Source organism: Amphibalanus amphitrite, unplaced genomic scaffold (assembly GCF_019059575.1).
Source record: "Amphibalanus amphitrite isolate SeventyFive unplaced genomic scaffold, NRLGWU_Aamphi_draft 000266F_arrow, whole genome shotgun sequence".
NCBI classification, from domain to species: Eukaryota; Metazoa; Arthropoda; class Thecostraca; order Balanomorpha; family Balanidae; genus Amphibalanus; species Amphibalanus amphitrite.
This window is the reverse complement of record NW_024881761.1, coordinates 437,865-465,668: the sequence shown is the minus strand read 5'-3', so window position 1 is coordinate 465,668 and position 27,804 is coordinate 437,865. Positions and strand designations below refer to the sequence as shown.

Sequence of the window (27,804 nt, the reverse complement as noted above, 5' to 3'; positions counted from 1 at the left end):
TGATTAGCCATCGTTGTATATTTTCTGCACCATCATGCCGGGAACATTTTCCGTACATTTTCTGCTGCGTGTATTCCACAAAATCACATGATACGCATTGGATTGCCATCAATGCCATAGAATCACGAAGCGTCACATTTACGTACCAATCGCGTAAGTCCCCAGCGTAACCTCAGTATTTCTAACCTGTTATTGTGAACGGCAGCTGATGGCTCACCAGAAGCAACCCACTGCACCCTGTGACGCACTACACTGCACTCCACGATACAGGTGTCTCCGGACGGTAACCCGGGAAAGCGGTGCGGATGATAATTCAAACAATACCAATTTTATCTAGATGGTCGTCGACAGACACCAGGACACAACTGCCTATCAGGAGCGCGCTACGCACACGATATCAGCGTCACACATGGTCAAAGGAAATAATCAATTCAGGCAACTACAAGCAACTACAGATAACATATGGCTTGGCTTTTAGAAAGCCGTCGGAAATCCGACTGCGGGGTTTGCAGCTGCCGATCATTTGGCTGCCAGTTTGGAACCTTTCCTAGCCAGCAATTTGGTTTGGCTCAAGTCCGTTTTTCCCAGCAACGCCGACATGCCAGATTTGGGCCGGTGTAAACGGAACGCCGTCAGGGCCGGGGTTTGGGTCCATATGGCTCCATTCCGGTTCGACAGCCTTTGCCGTAGCGCTCCCGAGTTGGTATGGTTTCGGACCGTCAAGCCTAGCCCAAGTCCGGCTCCCTGCCACGGCTCAAGTCCGGCTTCCTACGGCCAGGACCGGCTGCCTCGTAGCTGCTCTGGCTTACTGTGGCTGAAGTACGGTTGAGGTACGGCACGGCTGATACGGCTTAATTCCGGCTGTGGTTCGGGCGAGCTCTGGGATCGTGTGTCAGCTCCAGTAGAGTCCCAGACTTTGCCCGTACTTTGGCCGGAGCAAATGCCGGAGCTAGCCAGAGTAAAATCAGCTACGGCGCAGACTAGATTTGATGGTTGGGACAAATAGAATAGTTATTCAAAGGTGAACTTGAGGATCGTTTTGATGTTTTCTCCGTCAAACTTTTCGTAACCCTCTCTCCTTTCCATTAAGATAAAAAATAACTTCCTCCTGGCCTCCTGCGGTGTGCCACTCTTAGCTATGATTTCCTTTGTCAAATTGGCTGCAAAGACACCAACACCCAATGTTACTAACCCTTCACCTGCAGCTACAACTGCCCCTCCGACTCCGTAAGTTCCGGCAGCTGTCCAACCAACAGGTCCAGACAGGACCATTGCTGTGAAGACGACTCCTGTAACAAAGTTCACACCACGCCATATTGCCATAGCATTCCGACGCGCCTTCTCTATGTCGATCATCGGACCCGCTACTTGGTCCAGTACCTGGTCGAGTCGATTTGTCAGGCCCTCTGCACTGTAGGATCCGAAAGACGCAGCATGCTCAGTATAGTCTCTCAGCACAATCTGCTTTTCTGAATCGCGACTTCTGAGATACATCCAAGAGTCCACCGTTGGCAGTTTCTTCTGGAAATTCTCGAAAAAATCCTCAAGGCTTTTGACAGCCATATTCACGTTTTGCTTTTCACATTTGTCTTCGAACTCTTTTTGGGATTTGCTGAACCATTCATCTATTTGGTTATACAGCAGACGCCAGTACTCACTTGCTGGCTTGGTGGAATGCTGCAAGCTGAGCTTGCTTTCGAGTACATCAATCGCATGTGTTTTCGCCTGTGAGTGAGTGCTGATGACAAGGTCACCACAAATAAGTGAGCCGTCATCAGCTAGGAGCTCCAGCATTTCCATGCTGTACTCCTCTAAAAGGTCCCTCACTAACGCCGAGTTCGACATCTCTTCCTGTCTTGTCAGAAGATCCTGGCTACATGTCCGAATGTTCTCGTGCAGCTTCTGACGACCTTCATCAGCATCGTACGACCCAAAGGTAACCACTTCACGTTCGAAACACTGCATGGCGTTCCGCTCAGCTACCTCCATTGCTTCCTGCATCTTCGTTTTGTTGGCAGCCTGGTCTCTTTCTATAGCAGTAAGTGCGTGTTTGAATGACGCCAAGCACTCTGTCGCAAGTGCACAGTTCACCTCATCCGCTCTCATTTTGTCTGCTGTGCACTTTTCGTGGAACAGTTCTTGTGATTCTTGGAACCAGTTAAGTATCTTGCTCTCAAGGCGTCCAGAGTAGTGGTCTTCGGAGTTAGTTGAATGTTTCATGCTAATCAGTGGTTGCAAGGCTGACAGAGCCAAGCGTAGTTCCTTGCCGTGATGGCCTTCAACCATGCCATTGTCCAGACTCGGGGCACCGTCAGCTAGAAGATCTTCCATTTGAGCTTTGTACCTAAGGAACTGTCTTTCCACTTCCTTTGTGTTCGACAAGTCCTCGTCTCTTGCCAACATTTGGTCGAGCCTTTCCTTCAAACTCGTTTCCAGATTGTGTTTGCAGTCTGTTGGTACGTACGATCCCAGAGATATCATGTCCCGTGTGAAGCGATCTACCGCGACCTTTCCTGCTTCGTAGTAGGCTTCTCTGATCTTCTCTTCCCCAACAGGCATGTCACTCTCCAAGTTACGCATCGATGCGTCGAATGTCTCCATGCACTCTTTCACCACATTTTCATTCGCCTTCCTTGCCTTTTCTCTGTCGTTTGCGCACCTTGCTGTGAACTTGTTTCGCGCCGTTTCTAGCCATTCTTCTATCTTGTAAGCGAGCAGTGAGCAATAATGAACTTCAGACTTTGTGGAATCTGGAACGGTGTCCCTGTTTTTCAGACCTTCGACTGCTGCCAACTTTTCCTCGCTGTGCTTTTGCTCGAAAATTTTTTCTGTTAGCGGCGGAGCGTCTTCGGCCAGTAGTTTGTTCATTTTCGTCACGTACTTGCTGAGCTCAGCATCGACGGCTGCGGTGTTGCACGCCTCGGCGACGATCTGGAGAATGCTCTTTGGTTCCGGGAGCTTGTCGCTTTGGAAAAGCTCCGAGTACATCCTGATGAGAGTTGCCAGCTCTCCGCACGTCACTGGGCGGTTGCCGTTCATCTTCAATGGGATCTTGTCTGGAGAGAGCAGTAAGGTCAGCAGCTTGTCCAGCGCATCCGAAAACTCTTTACCCATTTCGTCGTCAGAAAAGGTCGAACCCCGGGCGACTGTACTTCCCGGGTAGGGCATGAGAAACCCACCGATTTTTGCAAAGCATGTTTCAATGTGCTGTCGTCTCTGATTGGGGTCCTTCTTGCCACTTCCCATACGTGTTTGGACCAAAGCATCGCCTCCCTGTTTCCCGAACGGATGTGTATCTGGGTGATCCCAATCGCGAATCAGGAAGAGCAGGTTCTGGAAGGCCGTTCTGTTAGAGCGATCTCTGGCCATGCGACCGATCTCGGCGAAGAGCTGTAGGTGATCCAGGTCATCGCTCTTCAAGTTGCCCTGAAGGTTGAACACCTGCATTGAGCTGAGGAGGGTGCTCAGAGCGAATATTTTGGTCGCGTCAGACATGTTCGAATCCTCATCGAACAGCCCCTGCGTGTCTAGAAGGAAGAGGACAGCCTCTTCTCCGGAATCCAAAGTGATTTTGATTGGAGGCGATATGAACATGCCATTGGTATGAGACTTTGCTCCATTTTTCCATGTGAAGCTCCCCTTTTTCACGTCACGCCATTGCCCTTTGTTCTCGGCTGTCAGATATCTGGACATCTCGTTCAACAGGAACGACTTGCCCGTTCGGAATGCTCCGGCCACCGAAATCACCGCCACAGGCTTGTCGGAGACGTCATCACTTTCTAGGAAGGCCTGGAGGACTTCCTCCTTCAGTTGCAGCTTTCTCTCCGGTCCGGTGTCGTCCACGTACAGGAACTGTCTTGCAATATTCTGAAATGGGAAAATACGGAAACGTTACGGTTTGCAAGTCTTGAGTTTTTAGTTATACGGATATTAGCGGTGCCACCAACACCGTTAACCAGCGCCCCGTAGGGCTATCACCAGACCCTACCACCCGTAGGGGGGGGGGCGTTTAGGCCCCCTAAGATCTCAGAAAATTACCGACCGATTTTCAAAATTCAAATGGCGTGGATAGCCCCAACAGGGAACTACCTTGTGACCTAATTTCATTGACTCGGCCTAACCGATGACGTCACAGCCCACAGGTCAAGTCGAAAGTCCAATTTTACCGTTTACAGGCATTTCAAGAAATGTGTTCTAAATTCGAGTAAAAAGGAATACCATTGAAAATCATCAATGAAGAATTGTCCGTCAAACACATCTTTTACTAACTGAGGCCACTGATACCAGGTCAGGTCACAGAGTTGAGGTCACTGAGGGTCACAATATGAAAGTGTCGTGTAATGCATGTTTTATGGTCCATTTTACATGACCAATGCGATTATGTGGGTCAGGCAACCTTTGGGGCCAGTTTAGGTCATGTTCTGGTGAAGGTCAGTTCAAGGTTAGGTCAAAGTAAGTCAAATTTTAAAGTTGATATTTTGCATGAAATGGGTGTCGATTCGATGCAGCTCGTCACGGGGATTCTAATGGTGGTCATTGTTTTGCACTACGTGGTCTAGAATTGCTAAAATTCGAGTTTGAAAATTTACCGTCATCAATTTTGAACAGTGTTTTCGCTATAACTTGGCCAAAAAAGAGGTATCAATCTCAAATTTGGTATGTTGATAGTAGGTGGTATGGACCATCATATATATATATATATATATATATATATATATATATATTTTACGTTTTTTAATAAAAAATAGAATTTTCCGGCTATAATTTCCCAAAAAAATTTTTTTTTTTGATTTTTGGGAGTAAAAATCTAGAAATTTTATAAATCCGAGATAGCAGTTCATAGCCCTCTTAATTCTACACCTTTAATGTCTTTAACCGTCGACAGCACAGGGGGTGATGCAACCGCCCCCCTAAGGTATTTCGCAAATATAAGGTATTTTTTGCGCGTGTAAAGAAAACCGCAGCTCGCAATCTTGATATAGCTTATCATACATCAATTTCGCATCGTGTGTCAAAATTTTGACCCCAGGTCACGTTCATTCAGGTCACCAGGTCAAGTTAACCCTCGCCCGTATTGGTGTTTTTCCAGCCGCGAACGTATAAGGGGGAGGGGGTCCGTTGGACCCCCCCCCCCTTGCCGTTTCGCCCCTGATCGAGCTAGAGCTTCGCGGAAAAAACGAGCGTGTTGCCCGTCACGAGAGGAAGCCGATGATACCCAATTTTAAGGTCCTAGGTCATCGGTTGACCTTCCAGGTCAGGTCAATGACCCAAAAGTCGGGAAAATCGGGACCTGTTAGAAAGCCGTAAAGCGTGGCTGCTATGGGGTTTTTAGGGGTGCTAATCACGAATATCATGTAAGTTTTGATCACAGGTGATGTCTTCATGCATTTAGGCCAGGTCGGGTCTAGTCAGGTCAGGTCAACCAGTAAGGGTATTCGTAGTAGGAGGCAACCGCCTCTGACAGCTTCGTAACATGTTACGAAGGCACCAAAACTACTTCGTAAATGTTCATATGGTTGCCAAATTCGAATTCAGCTAAAAAAAAACTGGCCTAGAAACATGTAAAACTCGAAAAAGTGAACCAAGGTCATCAAAGGTCAATGACCTGACCTGACCTTCCGGTGACCTTGACACCCACTTTAACCCGCGCCCGGCTGGGGGTCCTGGATTTCCACGCCCTGCTGGGGGGTGTTTGAACACCCCCCTTGTAACTCGGCTCCTGGGCCACGTAGCGATACGCGGAAGGCGGCGTTCGAAAGAGCGTCAAAAATAATGACGAAATCACTTCGGTCAATTTTTTGGTCAGGTCAAAGGTCAGGCCACCACAGGTCATTGAAGGCAAAATTTCGCCGATTTCCAGGTCGAATGTCGAAAATTTCCAAGAAGCCAACGCATAACTCGGGAACCAATAGAGCTACAGCGCCGCGGAAAAGCGCATTCGATAGCCCTATTAACGCCCTTTCTGATTAATTCTCTCAGATTTGACCTAACGTCAACGGTTTTGCCTGCAGGGGGCAAAAACTGCAAAAATAGCCGATTTTTTTCGGAAACAGTTTTTCTGCAATAACTTTTGACCCAAGCCTTGTACGAGCTTACTTTTACCGGCATCGTGTTCCTCTCGTCAAGACGCATCGAATGAACTATAACTTGACCTTGAAAAGTCAACTTGAAAATTTGACCTCAGGTCAAGGTCATGACCTGACCGGAAAGGGTCATGTTGCATATCAGTCGATCCGTATCGTCGAGCTGAACACATCTAAGGCGTTTTCATCGCTCTAGCATGTCTCTATCAAAAGTTATTTGCGAAAAACTGTTAGATAGGGGAGAGTGGGGAAAGATGCCCAGGGTTTTGCTATGTCATATATTATTCGAAAATGACGATTGGAAAGCAAAAACTGGGAGTTGTAACGGAAGCCGACATCATTTTCTCCAAAAATATCACACTTTCGTGCCTGAAATATTATAACTTTTTTTGCTATTAAGCATTTTCCTGAAGAAGTGAAAGGGGGCATCTTACCCCACAGGGTGGGAAAGACGCCCCCTGACGTTGGGAAAGATGCCCCCGGCACTATAAGTGACATAAATGGGCACGTGAATCGCCTGAACGAATCAGTAGTCCCTTCGAGCCTGCAGTAGACACCAAACGTCATCATAAGGGCCCTCAAAAGTAGACGTAAGGGGCTTCAGAGGTCATCGTTAGGGCCATCATAGTCCAGCGCGGCCAAACAAGCCTCCGTGATGGCGTTCGGAGACCACTGTGGGGCTTTTATAGGTCTTCATGATGCTTGAGGGCCCTCGAGCCCATCGTGGGGACCTCCGATGCCAGCGCGGCCCGTGGGGCCAACGTGGGAGCCCTCAAAGGATGTCGTGGGGGACCCTGGAGCCAATAATGGGGCCCACAGAGGCCGTCGTGAGGGCTCTCAGAGTCAGATGCCGCCCAAAAAGTCGCTATGTGGGCCGAGAGACCGGCATGGGGAGCACCCGACCGTACTGGACTCTCAATAGTCCCAGATCGGCTTTTGTCTACATCACAAGTATGTAATAAATAATTTGACGGGCTGTTTGAAGGACAGCCTACGGATTTAGGGGGGCGTCTTTCCCCATCAGGACAGGGGGCATCTTACACCAAGGTACCGAATTAACATTAAATCAGTACAATTTGTTAGCCATAAAACTACACCCTGAAACAAACTGTTTGGGACACAGTACACGCATGCTAATGTATCACGACTATAGCAAGGGACGCAAAAATTATTTACCTTCTTTGATATTTATAATGTTCTGACACCAAAATATGTTTTGAAAGCAGCAAATAAAAAACATGCAATCATCAGCCAGCCGTTGCCCAACTGAGCTTCGCAATTTTTTGTGCAGTTAACAAGGCAGGCTTTCGCTTTACGCTAAGAACATTAACCCGCGCCCGGCTGGGGGTCCTGGATTTCCACGCCCTGCTGGGGGGGGGGTGTTTGAACACCCCCCCTTCTAACTCGGCTCCTGGGCCACGTAGCGATACGCGGAAGGCGGCGTTCGAAAGAGCGTCAAAAATAATGAGGAAATCACTTCGGTCAATTTTTTGGTCAGGTCAAAGGTCAGGTCACCAGAGGTCATTGAAGGCAAAATTTCGCCGATTTCCATGTCGAATGTCAAAAATTTCCAAGAAGCCAACGCATAACTCGGGAACCAATAGAGCTACAGCGCCGCGGAAAAGCGCATTCGATAGCCCTATTAACGCCCTTTCTGAGTAATCTTCTCAGATCTGACCTAACGTCAACGGTTTTGCCTGCAGGGGGCAAAATCTGCAAAAATAGCCGATTTTTTCGGAAACAGTTTTTCTGCAATAACTTTTGACCCAAGCATTGTACGAGCTTACTTTTACCGGCATCGTGTTCCTCTCGTCAAGACGCATCGAATGAACTATAACTTGACCTTGAAAGGTCAACTTGAAAATTTGACCTCAGGTCAAGGTCATGACCTGACCGGAAAGGGTCATGTTGCATATCAGTCGATCCGCATCGTCGAGCTGAACACATCTAAGGTGTTTTCATCGCTCTAGCATGCCTCTATCAAAAGTTATTTGCGAAAAACTGTTAGATACCATTCGTGACCTAAGATGACCTCAGGGCATAAACAGGGGTCACGGACACCATTTTCATGTTCAGTGTGTCTAAACCACTTGTAATTCAGTGTTTGGGAGTGTTTATAATGTCTTTCGTCCAAAAGAGACGCATTTCAATTTTCTCCCATTGACTTATAATGGGGAGGTCGCAAAATTGACCTGACCTTAGGTCATCGATATCAAAATTCTGAGATAAACATTTTGTACATGCTATTGCTCTTAGCTATCGCTGAAAGTTTCAAAGCGATCGGTCACTCGGTGTAGCTATGACAGACATTGAAACTTTTTATGAGGTGAGGTCACTTCAAGTGACCTGGTGACCTGACCTTGAATGACCTTGGTCTGAAATTTTCACAACATGTGTAGAATTGATGCATGATAAGGTGTACCAAAAACGGCGGCGCTCCGCGCCGCCGTTTTTGAGATATTCGCGAAAAACCGCAAGCGGGGGTGTTCAAACACCCCCCCCAGCAGGGCGCGGGTTAACCCGCGCCCAGCTGGGGGTCCTGGATTTCCACGCCCTGCTGGGGGGGGGGGGGTGTTTGAACACCCCCCCCCCTTCTAACTCGGCTCCTGGGCCACGTAGCGATACGCGGAAGGCGGCGTTCGAAAGAGCGTCAAAAATAATGACGAAATCACTTCGGTCAATTTTTTGGTCAGGTCAAAGGTCAGGTCACCAGAGGTCATTGAAGGCAAAATTTCGCCGATTTCCGGGTCGAATGTCGACAATTTCCAAGAAGCCAACGCATAACTCGGGAACCAATAGAGCTACAGCGCCGCGGAAAAGCACATTCGATAGCCCTATTAACGCCCTTTCTGAGTAATTCTCTCAGATTTGACCTAACGTCAACTGTTTTGCCTGCAGGGGGCAAAAACTGCAAAAATAGCCGATTTTTTCGGAAACAGTTTTTCTGCAATACCTTTTGACCCAAGCCTTGTACGAGCTTACTTTTACCGGCATCGTGTTCCTCTCGTCAAGACGCATCGAATGAACTATAACTTGACCTTGAAAGGTCAACTTAAAAATTTGACCTCAGGTCAAGGTCATGACCTGACCGGAAAGGGTCATGTTGCATATCAGTCGATCCGTATCGTCGAGCTGAACACATCTAAGGCGTTTTCATCGCTCTAGCATGCCTCTATAAAAAGTTATTTTCGAAAAACTGTTAGATACCATTCGTGACCTAAGATGACCTCAGGGCATAAACAGGGGTCACGGACACCATTTCCATGTTCAGTGTGCCTAAACCACTTGTAATTCAGTGTTTGGGAGTGTTTATAATGTCTTTCGTCGAAAAGAGGCGCATTTCAATTTTCTCCCATTGACTTATAATGGGGAGGTCGCAAAATTGACCTGACCTTAGGTCATCGATATCAAAATTCTGAGATATACATTTGGTACATGCTATTGCTCTTAGCAATCGCTGAAAGTTTCAAAGCGATCGGTCACTCGGTGTAGCTATGACAGACATTGAAACTTTTTATGAGGTGAGGTCACTTCAAGTGACCTGGTGACCTGACCTTGAATGACCTTGGTCTGAAATTTTCACAACTTGTGTAGAATTGATGTATAATAAGGTGTACCAAAAACGGCGGCGCTCCGCGCCACCGTTTTTGAGATATTCGCGAAAAACCACAAGGGGGGGTGTTCAAACACCCCCCCCCCCCCCCAGCAGGGCGCGGGTTAATTTCCAGGTCCGATTCTTTGTTTCGCCGCTAGAGGGGGTGGGGCGTCTTTCCCACCCTGGGCTTCTTACCCCACTCTCCCCTACCATTCGTGACCTAAGATGACCTCAGGGCATAAACAAGGGTCACGGATACCATTTTCATGTTCAGTGTGTCTAAAACACTTGTAATTCGGTGTTTGGGAGTGTTTATAATGTCTTTCGTCCAAAAGAGGAGCATTTCAATTTTCTCCCAATGACTTATAATGGGGAGGTCGCAAAATTGACCTGACCTTAGGTCATCGATATCAAAATTCTGAGATATACATTTTGTACATGCTATTGCTCTTAGCAATCGCTGAAAGTTTCAAAGCGATCGGTCACTCGGTGTAGCTATGACAGACATTGAAACTTTTTATGAGGTGAGGTCACTTCAAGTGACCTGGTGACCTGACCCTGAAAGACCTTGGTCTGAAATTTTCACAACATGTGTAGAATTGATGTATGATAAGGTGTACCAAAAACGGCGGCGCTCCGCGCCGCCGTTTTTGAGATATTCGCGAAAAACCACAAGGGGGGTGTTCAAGCACCCCCCAGCGGGGCGCGGGTTAATGCATGGGAGCAACATCATATCCCATGTTTGAACGCTTAAAACCACGAAAAGACTGCAAACGCGCGGCTAAATCGAGCCGATATACGCCAAATCGCGATTCCGGCCAAACATGGTCTCAAAAATTTGGTCACAAGTCAAAAGTCATTAACCCGCGCCCTGGTGGGGGGCTATTTTTGCCCCCCCCTCCAGACTTTTCGATATATCTCCAGAACCGCTGCGCCGATCGTCACCAAACTTTCAGTACCCTCCTGGACATCAATTTTACACATTGTGACCAAATTTTCTTTCCAAAGGCTATGATAGGTTGGCCGGAAATGACGTCAGAGTGACGTCATGTTCTGCCGTTTTCGACACAAAAAGGGTTTCGCGGGAAGAGCTGTCAGGCCTATAGCTTTGCAAATACAGAAAAACCATAAAACATAAAAGCTGTAGAATTGACAGGGCTACAAAACTGCAATCTCAGATTTTTGACATTGTTGAATTTTGACCCCCAAAAATCAAAAAATAGATTTTTTGAGTATAATAGCCGAAAAATCCAAAAAGTTTTTTGAATTTCGCAAAAAACGGAACATATGTGATAGTACTCACCGCCTTCTATCTACATTCCAAATTGGAGATTGATACTTCTTTTTTGGCGACGTTATAGCGAAAAAAACTGTTCAAAATTGATGACGTCAAATCTCCAAACTCAATTTTTAGCAATTCTACACCCCGTAGCGTAAAACAAAGACCTCCATTAGACTCCCCGTGACGAGCTACATCGAATCAATACCCATTTTATACAAAACTATCAACTTAAAAAGTTGACCTTTTTTGACCTGACCTTTTTTATAAATTTAGCTCGAATGTATGAATGGACGGATTGACAGAGCCGGAGCCCACGCTAAGCAGAGCTTGTTGCGTAGACCCCGACCCCTACCGTCCGATCGCGCAATTCCGGGTAACGGGAGAATTTAGATGCCAAAGTTTAACGTGCCCTTCAAAGCCGGACACGGCCTGTCCCACTCAACTGACTTCAACTGGCTGCGGCTGCTCCCACCAACCGCAGACCATCCCCGTCAGGAGTCTCAAATATCGAGCGCCGGAGCGTCTCGAACCCGGGCTCTCACTACCGGGAGTCCAATGCTCTACCAACTGAGCTACGGGACAGGGGGGTCGAACGGACCTTGACCTGACCTTCACCAGAAAGTGACCTAAGCCGTATCTGATAGTCTTATAACCAACACCATTGAGTTGGAAATAAATAAAAAATTGGCCATAAAACATGCATCGCACAACCTTAGTACCTAAAGTTAGGTTCATGTGACCTGACCTGTGACCCTTGGTGACCTGACCTGTGACCTTACGTGGTATTGTCAGTGACCTCTTATAGCAGCATATGTACTAGGCAACTGACGCCCTATCGCTGATTCTCGACAAAATACGTTTTCTTCGGTGTTATAACGCACTCCCTAGAAGACCCGTGAACGGTGAAACATTTCATCTTTGACTTACCTGTGACGTCATCGGTGACCCCGAGTTCAATGAAATTTGGTTTCCTTCGACAAATTTGACAGGCCTTTCGAACGCCGTTTGAATTTTGCGGATCCGTTCAGTAGTTTTGGAGATACAAGGGGTGGCAAAAAATAGCCCCCCCAACCAGGTTGCGTTATAAACAGACCCCACCAGGGGGCGGGTTAAAGTCAGGGTCATGAAAATTTTAGGGTAGGTGTAAAATTGATTAACGCGAGGGTACTGAAAGTTTCGTCGCGATCGGCCGCTTATTACGCGAGTTATTCGCGAAAAACCGAGCAGGGTCCGTTCGACCACCCCCCCCCCCCCCCTATACGGGCTAGGGTTAAGTAACCATACCTCTAAAAACTGTGTGATTCTGTCATAATGTCATTCTTACAGTTCATATCCCAGGAGTTTGAACCTCAGGCTTTTGCATGAGGAAATCAGTATGAGCAATTGGTATTACTCGGAATTTTTGTACCGGTGACCTAAGGTCAGGTCAATTTTGCGACCTCTACATTATAAGTCAGTTGGAGAAAATTTGAATGGTCTTTTTTGACCGAAATCACCCTCAAACTTCGTGACACAGGTAAGCATGACACACCGAACCGTAAAATTGCACCTGTGACCCCTTTTATGACCCTGAGATCATCTCAGGTCATTACCCTTCAAGGCGGTGGGGTTCGAGCATTTTTGCCCCCCCCCCCCTTTAGTTTTTTTTCGATATATCTCCAGAACCGCTGCGCCGATCGTCACCAAACTATCTGTACCCTTCTGGAAGTAGATTTTGCACATTGTGATCAATTTTTTTCCAAAGGCTATGATAGGTTGGCCGCTAATGACGTCAGAGTGACGTCATTTCAGCCATTTTCGACCCAAAAAAGGTTTTGTGGGAAGAGCTGTCAGGCCCATAGGTTTGAAGATACAGAAAAGCGTTTAAGACATAAAAGGTGTAGAATTACAAGGGCTACTAAACTGCTATCTCGAAAGTTTGATTTTTTTAATTTTGACCCCCAAAATAAAAAAAAACATTTTTTTGAATTTAATAGCCAAAAACTCCATAAAGTTTTTCGATTTTCGAAAAAAAGGAATACATGTGATAGCCCCTACGAACTTATATTTACATACCAAGTTATAGATCGAGACGTCTTTTTTGGCCAAGTTTTAGCGAAAAAAAACTGTTCAGAATTAGTGACGTCAAATTTTGAAACTCAAATTTTAGCAATTCTAGACCACGTAGCATAAAACAAAGACCAGTGTTAGACTCGCCGTGACGAGCTGCATCGAATCAATACCCATTTTATGCAAAAATATCAACTATGAAAAATGACCTTATTTGACCTGACATTGACCTGACCTCCACCAGAAAGTGACCTAAACCGTTCCTGATGGTCTTATAACCAACACCATTGAGTTGGAAATGAAAAATTGGCCATAAAACATGCATCGCACAGCCCTAGTAAAATTGGGTTTATGTGGTGACCCTTGGTGACTTGACCTGTTACCTGACCTGGTATTATCAGTGACCTTTAACCCTCGCCCGTATAGGGGGGTCGAACGGACCCCCCCCCCCATGGTTTTTCGTGAATAACTCGTTTTTTCCGCGAAGCTCTAGCTCGATCAGGGTCGAAACGGCAAGAAGGGGTCCAACGGACACCCCTCCCCCTCCCTTAACCCTCGCCGGACCTATTGGTTTTCTACATACGCGCCGGCCGAGGGGGGGGGGGGCGGGTACGACCCCCCCTCGCCGTTTCGCCCCTGGTGGAGCTAGCGCGTCGCGGAAAAAACGAGCGTGTGCGCCGTTACGAGACGCAGAGATTGGTACCCGATTTTAAGGTCCTGGGTCAACCGGTGACCTCTGAGGTCAGGTCAAGTGCCCCAAGGTACGGTTCAGTTTTTGGTGAATAACTTCGCAAAAAACGGCCGCAGAGCGCCGATTTTGGCAGCATCGTGTTCGCCTCGCTCAGGCGCGTCGAATGATATACTTTTTGTCCGGGTCAGGTCAACTTGGGGTGTTGACCTCAGGTCAAGGTCAGGTCAGCACCCCCAGGTCACGAAGTTGGTCGAAAGAGGTCATGTCGCATATCATTCGATTCGGCAGGCCTTTCTGAGTCCAGTGGTGGCTTTCCCGACTCGCTAGCTCAATTTGATCAAGAGTTATTGACGAAAAACTAATATGACCTTGATGACGTCATAAATGACGTCACGAAAGGTCAACATTGCAAAAGTGACGCATCTAACCTTGCAAGGAGTGCATCAAATCACGATTCTGTGTGCTTGAGATAGTTGGAGATCGTTCCCGGCGCCAGAATAGCAGTTTTCATTTTTCCCCATTGACTTATAATGGTGAGGTCACGAAAATGACCTGACCTCATATGACCTTTAGGAAAAATCCGAGATATACAAGTTGTGGGACTCATAATGGATACTAGATCCTGCAAGTTTCATTTCCCTGTGACATCTCCTCTGGCAGTGAGGGCGTTGCGAAGTTGCGACATCTGAAGACCGTGCAGAGGTTCACTTATGACGTCATAGGTCAGTGACCTGACCTGACCCAAAAATGCGGTTGGTGTCAAAAGATCCGGCTTGGATCAAAGGTCAGGTATGCCAAGTTTCAGCTCTCTATCGCCAGCGTGTTCGGAGCTATCGCGAAAAAAACCCTATGGGGGGGGCGGCACCCGCCCCCCCCCCCTCGGCCGGCGAGGGTTAATCGTTCGTGGCTGGAAAAACACCAATTCGGGCGAGGGTTAATAGCAATATATGTGCTAGGCAACTGACGCTCTATCGCTGATTTTCAATAAAATGCGTTTTACTCGATGCTATAGCGCATTCCCTGGAAGACCCGTGAACGGCCATTTTGTTTTTGACCTGACCTGTGACGTCATCGGTGACCCCAAGGTCAATGAAATTGGATTTTCTTCAACAAATTTGACAGGGCTTTCGAACGCCGTTTGAATTTTGCGGATCCGCCCAGTAGTTTCGGAGATACGGGGGGGGGGGCAAAAAAAAAATGCCCCCCACCGCGTGGAAGGTGGCCGGGAGGCCCACCGCCTGCCAGGTTAAACGTCTATAAAAGTTTTTTGACAATAAGGTTAGATAGAAACAAGCTAGACCGCTGAAAAAAACGGATGTGTTTAGCTCAACAATGGCTACGTTTCCATGGCCCAAGCTAAGCCTATTTAGAAAAATGGCTTTGCTCCATCATAGCATTTAGGCATAATTTTAACCCTCGCCAGGCGAGGGCCTTTTCCATAACACGGACGGCGAGCGGGGGGGGGTTGGTAGGACCCCCCTCGCGATTGGCTCCTATGGCACTTAGAAACACAAAATTTACAGGGTAAGTGGGTCCATAGGATATCTCGCCCCGGTGAAAGTTTGGTGACTCTAAGTCAATATTTAGGGGGGTTTTGGGGGGTATGAGCTCAACAAATTTGCTACAACATGTTAAAAGTTTTTCGCTTATAACTTTTTACCTAGTAAAGATAGAGCAAAAATAAAAGCACCAGTGAACTCAGGACGTCAGTGCGCATCGAATGATATGCTTTGTTACCAATTTTAGTGAACTCTGGAATTTAGTTGCCGCTAAGCTAGTCCAATTTTCCCCTGACCTTGTACCGGTGTTTGTGACCTGGTGACCTGACCTGAAAAGACTGGGACTTCAAATTTTCAGGAAAGGTGCGAAAATGTTGCCCCAGAGGGTATGCCAAATTTGGCTTTTACGTTATTTGCGAAAAACCTTAGTGGGGGGAGGGGGTTGCATCAACGGGCGAGGGTTAAAATGTAAATATAGGATTAGGTGCTAGCTAAAACCATATATACGCTCATCTTTTGCATAAGGTAAATAGTTTTCGAGAAAACGCACGTGAAATTTCGCTGAATCGATTTAGACGTGCCATGGAAACGTAGTCAATATAAATCGAATGACATGCAACATGACGTATTCCCTTGATCTGAGGTCAAATTTTCTAGTTGACCTTGTCAGGTCAACGTATAGTTCATTCGACGCGTATCGATGAAACAAACGCGATGGTGGTAAAATCAGCGTCACACAAGCTTTGGGTCAAAAGTTATTATACAAAAACCCTTTCCGCAAAAACGTCAAATTTTGATAGTTTTTCCCTCTGGATGCTAAACAGTTGACCTTAGGTCAAATCTAAAACATTGGTCAGAAAGGCCTGTGAAAGAGCTAATGAATGCACTTTTTTGCAGCGCTCTATATTGGTTCCCGACTTATGCGCCGATTCCTAAAAAAAGCTGTCAAAATCGGGAACAAAAGGTCGTATTTGTTTAACCTTTGTTGACCTACAGCGACCTCAACGATGACCTGATAAAAATGGTCTAAATGATTCTGAAAGATCTTGTAGTGAGCTATCTATTGCTTTATACCGCGTCTTTCTATGTAGCTTGCTTACTTTTTGAGATAATCTGGTGTGGCCAAAAAGGCCCCACCCTCACCATGGCGAAGTTGGCTGAGAGGCCCACCCTGTCGCGGGTTAACATATGCCAGTTTTGGACAGAAACTCAGAATCATGGCGTCACTAAAACCTCGATATTTCGAGCCCAAACTGTGAACAAGTCAAAACGTTGATAGTGTTTTACTTTGACCTGATCTGTGACGTCATCGGTGACCAAAAAATCAAAAATGCTAGGTCAAAAATGCTAGGTTTTGCTCGATAGTTTTCCAAGGTTATCCATCGCCCCGTTGAGGGGGCAATATGCCCCCTGTGTTTTTTCCTGAATAGCAAGAAAACGGCGCCTTGGGCGGCGATGCGCCAAATTTTCGGTACCTTCCCGGGTATCAATTTTTATCTTCACACGAAAATTCAATTCTTAGCCTTCCAGGCGGTGGGGGAGTGGATTTTTTGCCCCCCCCCCCCTTTAGTTTTTTTCGATATATCTCCAGAACTGCTGCACCGATCGTCACCCAACTTTCAGTACCCTCCTGTGAATAGCTATTGCACATTGTGACCAAAAATTTTTGCAAAGGCTATGATAGCTTGGCCGCTAATGACGTCAGAGTGACGTCATTTTTGCCATTTTCGACCCAAAAAAAGGTTTCGCGGGAAGAGCTGTCAGGCCTACAGCTTTAGAGATACAGAAAAATGTTTCAGACATAAGAGGTGTAGAATTAGAAAGGCTACAAAACTAATATCTCGAAATTTTATTTTATTTTGACCCCAAAAAATAAAAAAAATTAGATTTTTCGAATATAATAGCCGAAAAATCCAAAAAGTTTTTTGAATTTCGAAAAAAACGGAATATATGTGATAGTCCCTACCGCGTTCTATCTACATACCAAATTTGAGATCGATACCTCTTTTTTTGGCCAAGTTATAGCGAAAAAAAAACTGTTTAAAATTGATGACGTCTAATTTTTAAACTCAATTTTTAGCAATTCTAGACCTCGTAGCGCAAAACAAAGACCACCATTTGACTCCCCGTGACGAGCTGCATCGCATCAATACCCATTTACCCGCTACGTGCAATAGCACCGACGCTATTAACGAATAACTCTGTCATTCAGTTGCCGCTAAACTAGTCAAATTTTCTCCCGACCCAAATTGTGAACAAGCCAAAACGTTGATAATGTTTTACTTTGACCTGATCTGTGACGTCATAGGCGACCTCAAGGTCAAAAATGGTAGGTTTTGCTCGACAGTTTTCCAAGGTTATCCCTCGCCCCGTTGGGGGGCAATACCCCCCCCCCCCTGTGTTTTTTCCTGAATAGCAAGAAAACGGCAGCTTGGTACCTTCCCGGGCATCAATTTTTTCTCCACACAAAAATTCAAATCTTAGGTCACCTTAGGTCATGAGTTACTTAGGTCAAATCGAGGTCATATGTTCGAGCAAAATAAGCAAAAATCATGCACTCTTCAAACGCTCACCAAAGCTAGAGTTAACATGCAATTTACAAATTGTATGTGATCTTGTAGAAAAAAGAGTCTTCTACAAAACTGCTATCTCAGGTTTTCAAAACGTTAAAAAAAAACTGAAAAACTAACGTAAAAATAATTTTTTCTTTGTTAAAAAAGAAAATGAAATATATGTGTTAGATCACTATATAGTACACAAGCACACACAATTCCAGGCAGTGATAATTTTTGGTTCCCATCTTTTAGCCCTGAAAAGAATTTGACCGCCTGATGTGTCAATAGTGCCGGACTCATTCAGTCCTCGCTTTTGGCATTACGACGTCTTCTACGAGTTTCTAAGCACTATTGTTGTTATTTGGTCTTGTAGAGAAATGATAGGTCTACAAACTTGCCATCCCGGAATTTCATAATTTTGGTAAAACAAAATCTAGAAAATTGTTATTTTTCATTTTATTGATAGGTAAATTGATTTTTTAATGTCCGTGGTTGAACGAAAATATGACCATTTATTAACTAACCTCGACTAACTTATGCACTTAACCCTGAAGACTGTGAAATACAGACTTGAGACCAGTTGTAATGAATTCCTTTTTTCAAAAACTATATAAAATGTGTATCTTTCTAGTAGAGGTTTATTTGCCATTGGGTCTACAGCGCAGGGATATTTCTATCTCGCACTCATCTGAGATGCAAAGATAAGAATTAGTTATCTTTCCATCCCTCTGAAATACAAAGATAAATTCTCGCTGGTTCATAGCGAAAAAATTCAAGCGTTCAAGTGATAATGCGTCAATAACCGAAGCATTTTAATGTTTGTTTGCAAGTTGTTTGTATATGAAGCTTATGAGTTTAATTTTAACCTTCCAGGCGGTGGGGGGGCATTTTTTGCCCCCCCCCCTAGTTTTTTTCGATATATCTCGAGAACCGCTGCGCCGATCGTCACCAAACTTTCAATACCCTCCTGTGAATAGCTATTGCACATTGTAACCAAAAAGTTTCCGAAGGCTATGATAGGTTGGACGCTAATGACGTCAGAGTGACGTCATTTCTGCCATTTTCGACTCAAAAAAGGTTTCGCGAGAAGAGCTGTCAGGCCTACAGCTTTAGAGATACAGAAAAATGTTCCGAACATAAACGGTGTGGAATTTAGAGTGCTACAAAACTGCCATCTCGGATTTTTGGAATTTTTTGGATTTTGACCCCCAAAAATAAAAAATATATTTTTTGAATATAATAGCCGAAAAATCTAGTCGAAAAAATAAATAGCCGAAAAAATATAATAGCCGAAAAAAGTTTTTTGAAATTCGAAAAAAACGGGAGATATGTGATAGTCCCAACCGCCTTCTATCTACATACCAAATTTGAGATCGATACGTCTTTATGGCCAAGTTATAGCAAAAAAACATTACAATTGATGACGTCAAATTTTCAAACTCAATTTTTAGCAATTCTAGACCTCGTAGCGCAAAACAAAGACCACCATTGAAATTTGACCTTTTTTGACCTGACCTTTACCTGACCTCCACCAGAAAGTGACCTTAACCGTACCTGATGGTCTTATAACCAACACCATTGAGTTGGAAATGAAAAGTTCGCCATAAAACATGCATCGCACAACATTAGTAAAGTTGGGTTCATGTGGTGACCTTGGTGACCTGAACTGTGACCTGACCTGGTATGACCAGTGACCTCTAATAGAAACATATGTACAAGATATCTTGGCTCGCTACGCGTCGCGTTGGCCAAAAAATGATTAAGGAGAAAATTTGGGACCGATTGGTGTTTGTCCCGTGTTGATCGGACGTCTAGAAGCTTAGATATTCGCGAAAAACTTGTTGAACTTGCCAAAATACCTGCCAGCTTGCTGTATCACCTGCTACTTGGTAATGTACTGAAAACTTGCTAATGTACTGAAAACCTGCCAAAGGTATTTACTTGCCTAAATACCGCAAAGAACTTGTTCTAAAATACTTGGTATTTACTTGCCTAAATACCGCAAAAGACGAACAAGTACTTTCCAAATTATCTTGGTCTCAATTCGTTTTAATTTGTTTTCAATGAATTGTTTGTAACTTGAGTTATGTTTAATTCCAATTCGTATTATGTTTAACCTACCTATTATTTCTCACCTGCTTTTTGCGTCCTACCTATTAAGCGATTACACTTAGGTTAGTGGAGCCGGTGGGTGGTTATAATGCAATACCCTGCACGGTGAACAGCTTGCGAGTTTTGCAGCGGTGCGATTGCTGGGGCTTATCGCTGACTGAAAAGGGTAAATACAGTAAATACAGATGGCTGTGTTGGATCCCTTTGCTTTTGCTCAACATTCAGCGTTGGAATTGTGGCTTTACCGTCCCTCTTATTAAAGTTATCTAACTTTTTGTAGCTTCGTCAGGTTAGACACGACGCGCGCGGCGGTATCCATCTGGCGGCCGCTGGCGGAACTACCGCGCACGGCCCGCACACGGGCCTGGCGGCCGCCAGTGGAACTACTGCGCAGGTGGCAGCACCTGCCCGTGGAGAAGCGGCTGGCAATCGGCCGCCCCACTCCCCACCCCGCCCCCACCCAGCTGGCCGCCAGACCGTGGGAACGACTCGGCTCAGCACTGCCGCACGCGCATTCAGCGGCGGCTTGTCGATTTTTCGAGTGTCGGCTGCCGATCTCCCGAGAGCCGGCCACCTGTCAGCCGCCGCTCGGCTCTGGGTCAAGCATATGGGGTATCTCACTTTTCCGAGATGTACGTCAAACTACGTATTTAAAACTACATATTCTACAGCCGAATCTTCCAACTGGGGGTACCTCGCTCACAAAAGCACGTGAATCAGCCGCATTCCTGGTCATCGTCTAATGCTTAAGAGATATGTGTTTCCGCGGGTATCTCGCAAGCCCTAAGAGAAAAAGCTCGCTGCAAAAACTGACCGCTTCAAAAAACCCGCAATCCTACTCAAATAGTATATTTAACAAGATATCTTGGCTCGCTCCGCGTCGCTTTAGCCATAAAAAGATTCGGGGGAAAATTTGGGATCGATTGGTCTTTTTCCGGTGACGATCGGACGTCTAGAAGCTTCGATTTTGGCGAAAAACTTGCTGAACTTTCAAAAGTACTTGGTACTTGCTTGGTACTTGCCAAAGTACTCAGTACTTGCCAAAGTACTTGGTACTTGCTTGGTATTTGCATAAGTACTCGTTATTTGCCAAAGTACTTGGTACTTGCTTGGTATTTGGATAAGTACTTGGTACTTGCTTGGTACTTGTAAAAGTACTTGGTACTTGCTTGGTACTTGCGAAAGTACTTGGTACTTGCCTGGTACTTGCAGTAGGAAACTTGCCACTCTACTCTCCCTTCGGGATAATTCCGGGTTCGTCGTGTAGGAAAACTTGCTACTCTAACCCCCCCCCGCCAGTTTCCCACCCGACTCTACTCCCCCCCCGTCGGGATAATTCCGGGTTCGTCGGGCAGGAAAACTTATCACTCTACTCCATTCCCCGCCCCCCACCCCACCCCCACAGTCATTTGGTATCGATCGGTGCTTGTCCCGTGTCAATCGGTCGTCAATAAGCCGAGATATGCACGGCGACTTATTTCAATCGGCGCCCGAGATATGCACGGCGAATTATTTCAATCGGCGTCGATCAGAATCTTCAGAACGGAGGGACCCACACTCATTTCTGGCCGTATCTCACTTTTCCGAGATCTACGTCAAACTACGTATTTATAACTACGTATTCTACAGCCGAATCTTCCAACTGGGGGTACCTCACTCACAATCGCACGTGATTCAGCCGCATTCCTGGTCATCGTCTAATGCTGAAGAGATATGTGTTTCCGCGGGTATCTCGCAGGCCCTAAGAGAAAAAGCTCGCTGCAAAAACTGAGCGTTTAAAAAAACCCGGAATCCTACTCAAATAGTATATTATACAAGATATCTTGGCTCGCTCCGCGTCGCTTTGGCAATCAAAGTATGAGGGAGAAAATTTGGGATCGATTGGTGTTCGTCCCGTGTTAATCGGACGTCTAGAAACTTAGATATTCACGAAAAACTTGTTGAACTTGCCAAAGTACCTGCCAGCTTGCTGCATCACCTGCTACTTGGTAATGTACTGAAAACTTGCTAATATACTGAAAACCAAAGTACTTTGTATTTACTTGCCTAAATACCGCAAAGAACTTGTTCCTTTCCGACGTTTAAATCAGACGTCTTTAGACGACAAAAGACTTTGCGAATTTGCCTTGATTTCGGATCGTTTCGACTTGTGTTTAATGAATTGTTCGCAATTTGAGTTATGTTTAATTTCCATTCGTATTTTGTTTCACCTACCTAGCATTTCTCACTTGCTTTTCGCGTCCTACCTATTAAGCGATTACACATACGTTAAGAGAGCTGGTGGGTGGTTATAATGCAATACCCTGCACGGTGAACAGCTTGCGAGTTCTGCAGCGGTGCGATTGCTGAGGCTTATCGCTGACTGAAAAGGGTGAATACAGTAAATACAGATGGCTGTGTTGGATCCCTTTGCTTTTGCCCAACATTCAGCGTTTGAATTGTGGCTTTACCGTCCCTCTTATTAAAGTTATCTAACTTTTTGTAGCTTCGTCAGGTTAGACACGACGCGCGCGGCGGTATCCATCTGGCGGCCGCTGGCGGAACTACCGCGCACGGCCCGCACACGGGCCTGGCGGCCGCCAGTGGAACTACTGCGCAGGTGGCAGCACCTGCCCGTGGAGAAGCGGCTGGCAATCGGCCGCCCCACTCCCCACCCCGCCCCCACCCAGCTGGCCGCCAGACCGTGGGAACGACTCGGCTCAGCACTGCCGGCCGCTGGACGGGGAAACCCCGCCCCGCCGCCCGCCGCCCATCTCAGCCGACAATATCGGCCGACAATAGAAATCCGCTGAATGGCGGTGCCTCCCTGATAATCGCACGCGCATTCAGCGGCGGCTTGTCGATTTTTCGAGTGTCGGCTGCCGATCTCCCGAGAGCCGGCCACCTGTCTGCCGCCGCTCGGCTCTGTGTTAAAGGGACCCTCCCACCTTAACATTAGTTTTGAGTTGAGATAGCCAAGTTTGCGGCCAGGCTCAGAAACCACCATTTATCCTGGTCGCAACCCCCGCAGCTTTATGGTGTTCAAGAAATTTCTTCCCTTTACTTGCAGGGTGGGACCAGCGTGGTCCCTATCTCTTAACCATTACGGGAATCTGATGACGTCATCAGGCTTTCGAACGTCCGTTAAATGTTTGACTAAAACGTTTTGTAGCACGCGGTGGTATATGCTGCTTTGCGCGCAACAAATGCCGCACTTTCAAATAAAGTCGCTAGGAACAGCGGAGATCCCAAAAAGTAAACAAAAGTAAAAGTCTAATATCTTGAAAACCGGTGAATATTTTTCGATGAAATTTGGTAGATATTCGTTTTTGCTCTTTCTGAACCGAGCGACATCACTTTCATGCCAATTCATTAACTTTTTTGAAGGTGGGAGGGTCCCTTTAAGCATATGGGGACGGCGAATTTCTCCCGGAGGGAAGCACCTCGCTCACAAAAGCACGTGAATCAGCCGCATTCCTGGTCATCGTCTAATGCTTAAGAGATATGTGTGTACGCAGCTATCTCGCAAGCCCTAACAGGAAAAGCTCGCTGCAAAAACTGAGCGTTTCAAAAAACCCGCAATCCTAGTCAAATAGTATACTATACAAGATATCTTGCGCTCGCTCCGCGTCGCTTTGGTAATCAAAGTATGAGGGAGAAAATTTGGGATCGATTGGTGTTTTTCCGGTGACGATCGGACGTCTAGAAGCTTCGATATTCGCGAAAAACATGCTGAACTTGCAAAAGTACTTGGTACTTGCTTGAAACTTGCCAAAGTACTCGGTACTTGCCAAAGTACTTGGTACTTGCTTGGTATTTGCATAAGTACTCGGTATTTGCCAAAGTACTTGGTACTTGCTTGGTATTTGCAAAAGTACTTGGTACTTGCTTGGCACTTGTAAAAGTACTTGGTACTTGCTTGGTACTTGCAAAGATACTTTGTACTTGCTTAGGACTTGCAAAGTTACTTGGTACTTGCCTGGTACTTCGGGATAGTTTTCTACCTCGGGATAGTTCCGTGTTCGTCAGGTAGGAAAACTTGCCACTCTATTCTAGGCTGCTGTCCCCTCCCTCCCCCCCCCCCCCCCCAGGTCCACCGCCCAAGTTTGTGATCGATCGGTGCTTGTCCGGTGTCGATCTGACATCTAGAATCTGAGATATAAGTATCAACGAAATGCTGTCAGTCGCCAGTGACGTCATATGAACTGTTGGCCACCAGTGACGTCACGGCGACTTTCTGCCGCTCCGCCGTTTCTGTCGCCTGGCCGCTGGGGGCCGGCCGCTAGGTGGCATGAGATGCTGCCGCCAGCTGGCAGCACCTATCAAGCGTGCGTGCCGGTCGACTGCGCAGGTGGCAGCACCTCCCCGACTGTTCATTTACGGCGGCCAGGCCGGCCGCCGGCTGCCGCGATCTCCGGAACGGCAGTAGCCCGCTCATCTTCGCACGCGCATTCAGTGGCGGCTTGTCGATTTTTCGAGTGTCGGCTGCCGATCTCCCGAGAGCCGGCCACCTGTCAGCCGCCGCTCGGCTCTGTGTTAAGCATATGGGGACGGCGAATTTCTCCCGGAGGGATGCACCTCGCTCACAAAAGCACGTGAATCAGCCGCATTCCTGGTCATCGTCTAATGCTTAAGAGATATGTGTGTACGCAGCTATCTCGCAAGCCCTAAGAGAAAAAGCTCGCTGCAAAAACTGAGCGTTTCAAAAAACCCACAATCCTACTCAAATGGTATATTAAACAAGATATCTTGGCTCGCTACGCGTCGCGTTGGCCATAAAATGATTAAGGAGAAAATTTGGGACCGATTGGTGTTTGTCCCGTGTTGATCGGACGTCTAGAAGCTTAGATATTCGCGAAAAACTTGTTGAACTTGCCAAAATACCTGCCAGCTTGCTGTATCACCTGCTACTTGGTAATGTACTGAAAACTTGCTAATGTACTGAAAACCTGCCAAAGGTATTTACTTGCCTAAATACCGCAAAGAACTTGTTCTAAAATACTTGGTATTTACTTGCCTAAATACCGCAAAGGACGACCAAAGACTTTCCAAATATCCTTGGTCTCAGTTCGTTTTACTTTGTTTTCAATGAATTGTTTGCAATTAGAGTTATGTTTAATTCCAATTCGACTGTTGTTTCACCTACCTATCATTTCTCACTTGCTTTTTGCGTCCTACCTATTAAGCGATTACACTTACGGTGAAAGAGCCGGTGGGTGGTTATAATGCAATACCCTGCACGGTGAACAGCTTGCGAGTTTTGCAGCGGTGCGATTGCTGGGGCTTATCGCTGACTGAAAAGGGTAAATACAGTAAATACAGATGGCTGTGTTGGATCCCTTTACTTTTGCCCAACATTCAGCGTTGGAATTGTGGCTTTACCGTCCCTCTTATTAAAGTTATTTAACTTTTTGTAGATTCGTCAGGTTTGAAGCGACGCGCGGGGCGATATGCCTCTGGCGGCCGCACGCGGAACTACCGCGCACGGCGGCTCTGGCCGGACGACTGCACAGGTGGCAGCACCTGCCCACATTGCACACCGCCGCCGGGCCGGCCGGTGGAATTTTCCAGCCGTCGGCCGGCCGGTGGCCGGCGAATTTCTCCCGGAGGAAAGCACCTCGCTCACAAAAGCACGTGAATCAGCCGCATTCCTGTGTGGCGCGCAATGCTTAAGAGATATGTGTGTACGCAGATATCTCGCAAGCCCTAAGAGAAAAAGCTCGCTGCAAAAACTCAGCGCTTCAAAAAACCCGCAATCCTACTCAAATGGATAATTAAACAAGATATCTTGCGCTCGCTCCGCGTCGCTTTGGCAATCAAAGTATGAGGGAGAAAATTTGGGATCGATTGGTGCTCGTCCCGTGTTAATCGGACGTCTAGAAGCTTAGATATTCACGAAAAACTTGTTGAACTTGCCAAAGTACCTGCCAGCTTGCTGTATCACCTGCTACTTGGTAATGTACTGAAAACTTGCTAATGTACTGAAAACCTGCCAAAGTACTTGGTATTTACTTGCCTAAGTACCGCAAAGAACTTGTTCCTTTCCGACGTTTAAATCAGACGTCTTTAGACGACCAAAGACTTTGCGAATTTATCTTGGTCTCAGATAGTTTTTTGATTTGTTTCAATGAATTGTTTGCAATTAGGGTTCTGCTTATTCCCAATCCATGTTTTGTTTCACCTACCTATCATTTCTCTGTTGCTTTTCGCGTCCTACCTATTAAGCGATTACACATACGATATAAGCCTCGCAAAAGCGTCCGCACGGCCGGCCGGCCGGCCGGCCGCTCATACTCAGAAATTTCCGTTAATCTAAGGAAAGACTACGCTCGCTTCGCTCGCTCCGTAACGACTATATTCAATACTGTACGAAAGTTGACTTTGATAACCTGACCTTGACCTGAGCTATGTTTTGTGACCTGTACTTGTCGGGATATACATTCAATGCTCTAACAAGTGAATTCCGTATGGAAAAATGACCTCAAGAAATATGCCGCATGACTATCTTTCTTTATTTTTTAAAGTTGGAACTTTTGTGATCTGACCTTGACCAATGTCATTCATTCTTTTTCGCTTTAATGTCTTACATAACTTTTAGACCATTACAAGCTAATACCTTTTTGAAAGATGACCTAAAAACTTGTGCCGCATGACCACGTTTCTTCATGTTTAAAAGTTGATCTTTTGCAACCTGACCTTGACCTGATCTTTACTTAGCACCATCCCATGGGCACTTCAGTACCTTGCTGTGGCTATCTAAGGACTGTCCAGAGACAAAACAAAACAAAAAGTTTATAAAGCATTGTTTTGTCTCAGCAGGCGCCATAGTAAAAATAATAATATTTGATATTTGTCCTCAGTTTGACCTGACCCGTGACCTCGATTAAAAAATGCATGCCTTAGATAGCTCACACCAAGGGCTGTCCAACGCCGTTTGCCGCTTGTCGCTACGTTGCTTGGCTCTCGAGAACTTGGGGGGCAACCTCCCCCCCAACGGGGCGCGTTGCTCGGCAGCCCCAACGGGGCACGGGTTATCGGACGCCATTTGATATTTGACAATCGTCCCAGTAGTTTTGAAGTCAGGAGGGGATATGAATAGCCCCCCCCCCGAGCCGCGTTATAGAAATGCCCCAGTGGGGCGCAGGCTAAGCATAATAAATTATAAAACCGTAGGAAAATAACTAATTTAGGGTAAGTGATATATTTCCTTAAAAAAAGTTGTTACTATCAGCTCACCTGTTTCTCGCCGGCCGCCTCCGGCCCAGCGGCGGTCTCTCCGCTGAACGACATCCTGCAACTGTGACCGGGCGGAGCCGCCGCCACTGTCTTTTGTGCCCCTGATAGGGGACTGCACATGACTCACTCGTACAAACACACTCATCCAATCCCACGGTTCGACGCTGGCGGCCAGTTTATTTAGGTACCTACGGAGAAGCCGGGAGGGGCCCGGGCGCGCGGGGGAAGTCCCGCCGCCGCCCTGCCGGTCGGTATGTTGACAATGAAATCAGCTATTTGTCACTGCAATCCCAGCGGGGACTTACTTTCGGCCGTCGGGTATCCTACCGCAGGCCTGCGTAATCCAGCCGGGTCTGAGCATCGGGAATAGGTGATGCGCTGAGTTCGTTTGGGGCTGATTTATTACGTCACTAATTTTTTCGGGCGATTGTAGAAATAAAAAATTACTTGGTCATCTAAATCAATCTATCTGTACGTATCGGGACCTGGGGGACTTAAATGCGTCTCAATTGATTGGGTGACTCGATTTTAGTAGCCTTCCGTCGGTTGGACGTGATGGATGGATCCGACGCACCGATGAGCGTAAGGTACTTCCAGGAGTAGCTGTAGGTACAAACCACCAGATGACACTAAGATTGCAATCTATTTGCCGCACCCTGTGCCCCTCCTCATCAGAGTAAGGTTGTTACTGATTGTAGTGAGGGGCCTTCCCCCGCCTCCCCC

At 46.5% G+C, this 27,804-nt stretch overlaps 1 protein-coding gene across 1 annotated transcript; it reads right to left on the bottom strand.

Annotated features, from left to right (window-relative positions):
- On the bottom strand, window positions 1-27,144 carry LOC122386896. The gene is made up of 2 exons (XM_043376609.1): window positions 27,082-27,144; window positions 1-3,867 (listed from the first exon to the last, which is right to left on the bottom strand). Exons 1-2 carry the CDS (start codon window positions 27,133-27,135, stop codon window positions 1,012-1,014), a joined length of 2,910 nt encoding a protein of 969 aa, XP_043232544.1. The 5' UTR covers window positions 27,136-27,144; the 3' UTR covers window positions 1-1,011.
- Between the last annotated feature and the right edge of the window lie 660 nt (window positions 27,145-27,804).